Source organism: Sinocyclocheilus anshuiensis, unplaced genomic scaffold (assembly GCF_001515605.1).
Source record: "Sinocyclocheilus anshuiensis isolate Anshui unplaced genomic scaffold, SAMN03320099.WGS_v1.1 scaffold2468, whole genome shotgun sequence".
Classification (NCBI taxonomy): Eukaryota; Metazoa; Chordata; class Actinopteri; order Cypriniformes; family Cyprinidae; genus Sinocyclocheilus; species Sinocyclocheilus anshuiensis.
The window spans coordinates 105,438-106,956 of record NW_015547755.1 but is presented as its reverse complement, the minus strand read 5'-3'; the positions used below and the strand labels follow the sequence as shown (position 1 = coordinate 106,956).

At 32.7% G+C, this 1,519-nt stretch overlaps 1 protein-coding gene across 1 annotated transcript in view; it reads left to right on the top strand.

The window, feature by feature from the left end:
• fbn2b (fibrillin 2b) overlaps window positions 1-1,519 on the top strand; it is an 80,630-nt gene that overhangs the window by 32,553 nt on the left and 46,558 nt on the right. The window contains exons 13-15 of the mRNA XM_016507418.1: window positions 510-608; window positions 690-830; window positions 1,042-1,161. Coding sequence (XP_016362904.1) covers window positions 510-608; window positions 690-830; window positions 1,042-1,161 — 360 coding nt within the window. The remainder of the gene's footprint in view (window positions 1-509; window positions 609-689; window positions 831-1,041; window positions 1,162-1,519) is intronic.

The window sequence follows — 1,519 nt, the reverse complement described above, 5'->3', positions numbered from 1 at the left end:
GAAGCGGCTGCCAAATCCTCGGCCAACTCCTCGGTTTTTCTGCTTTAGTTTCAGTCTGCTCATTTTTTGGTTGTTCATCTATATTTATATGATCTATTTAAATGATCTATATTTAATAAAATATTAGTTTTAAATATTAATTAATAATAATAATTATAAATTATATATATATATATATATAAAGTAATAACACTAAATAGCTAAAAAACAACAACTTATTGACACATAGTAAGAAATGGTTATAAAAACTGAAACAGAAGTGAAACGAGTAATAGGAAAGAGGAGAAATAATAAAAGCAATACTTATTATATATATATATATATAATATTATATAATATCTAATAATATCTAATATCTTATATATATATATTTTTTTTTAATGTGATAGTTTGTATTTATGAATATGAATATAAAAATGTATAAATACTTGCAATTTAATTAATAAATGAATAAATGCAAATAAAAAAAACAAGTATTTTGTAAAAGCATCAATTGTTTAATCGTAAAGGTCCCTCGCACAACGGAAACGGCGGCGGCTACATTTACGGCGGCGATCACACCATCGGAAACGGCAATGGCGGCAACGGTGGCCCGAAGATTCAGATCAGTGAGTGGAAGTTGCCAGTTTTTACCTTCAACTAACAATCCGAAGCTAAGAAATCGATGGTGTTTTATTGTTTGTGCTCAGGCCAGCTGAACGAGACGACGATCGACGTGTGCAAGCATTTTACCAACCTGTGCCTGAACGGCCGCTGCGTTCCCACGCCGACCAGCTACCGCTGCGAATGCAACATGGGATACAGGCAGGACGTGCGCGGGGAGTGCATCGGTAAACCTGTGCATTCATCTTTAAGTGAAAGTCAAGAAAAGCCTGTTTTTTTTTAATGTTGACATGGTCTGAAATGCTGCCATCTGTAGGCAGTTTGCTTGACTTCCACAGGCCTCAGGGTTATAAACATAGCAGATTGTGTCAATATTTTAACACATATTATTGATTAATAGTGTTAATGGTCTCTCATACGTCTGCTTTCTACCCTCAGATGTGGACGAGTGCATCAGTAACCCCTGTGTGAATGGAGACTGTGTCAACACACAAGGATCGTATCACTGTAAATGTCACGAGGGATACCAGGGAACTCCCACCAAACAGGCCTGCATTGGTGTGTGGCATGATATTATTCTATTTTATGCCAAAAGCATTTCTTTAGTTTCTAATTGTAGGGCTAGAACACGTTTAATGCTAACATTTTTACATTCAAAATTCTTTATGGCTAAAAAACAGCTTTAAAGTAGGAAATATCATTACATTATCATTTACAGTCTTGTACTCCATTACCAAAATATTATTTTTAATTGTTTTATTATCATTATTTTATTTTTCTTATTTTTTAAGCAATTAAAAAAAATAAATGCATAATATTTTAATTACAGCTAAATTTAATTGAATTACATATGACCCATTAAAATTTGAATGGAAGCAAGATTATTATATTATATTACATTATATATACACAAAAC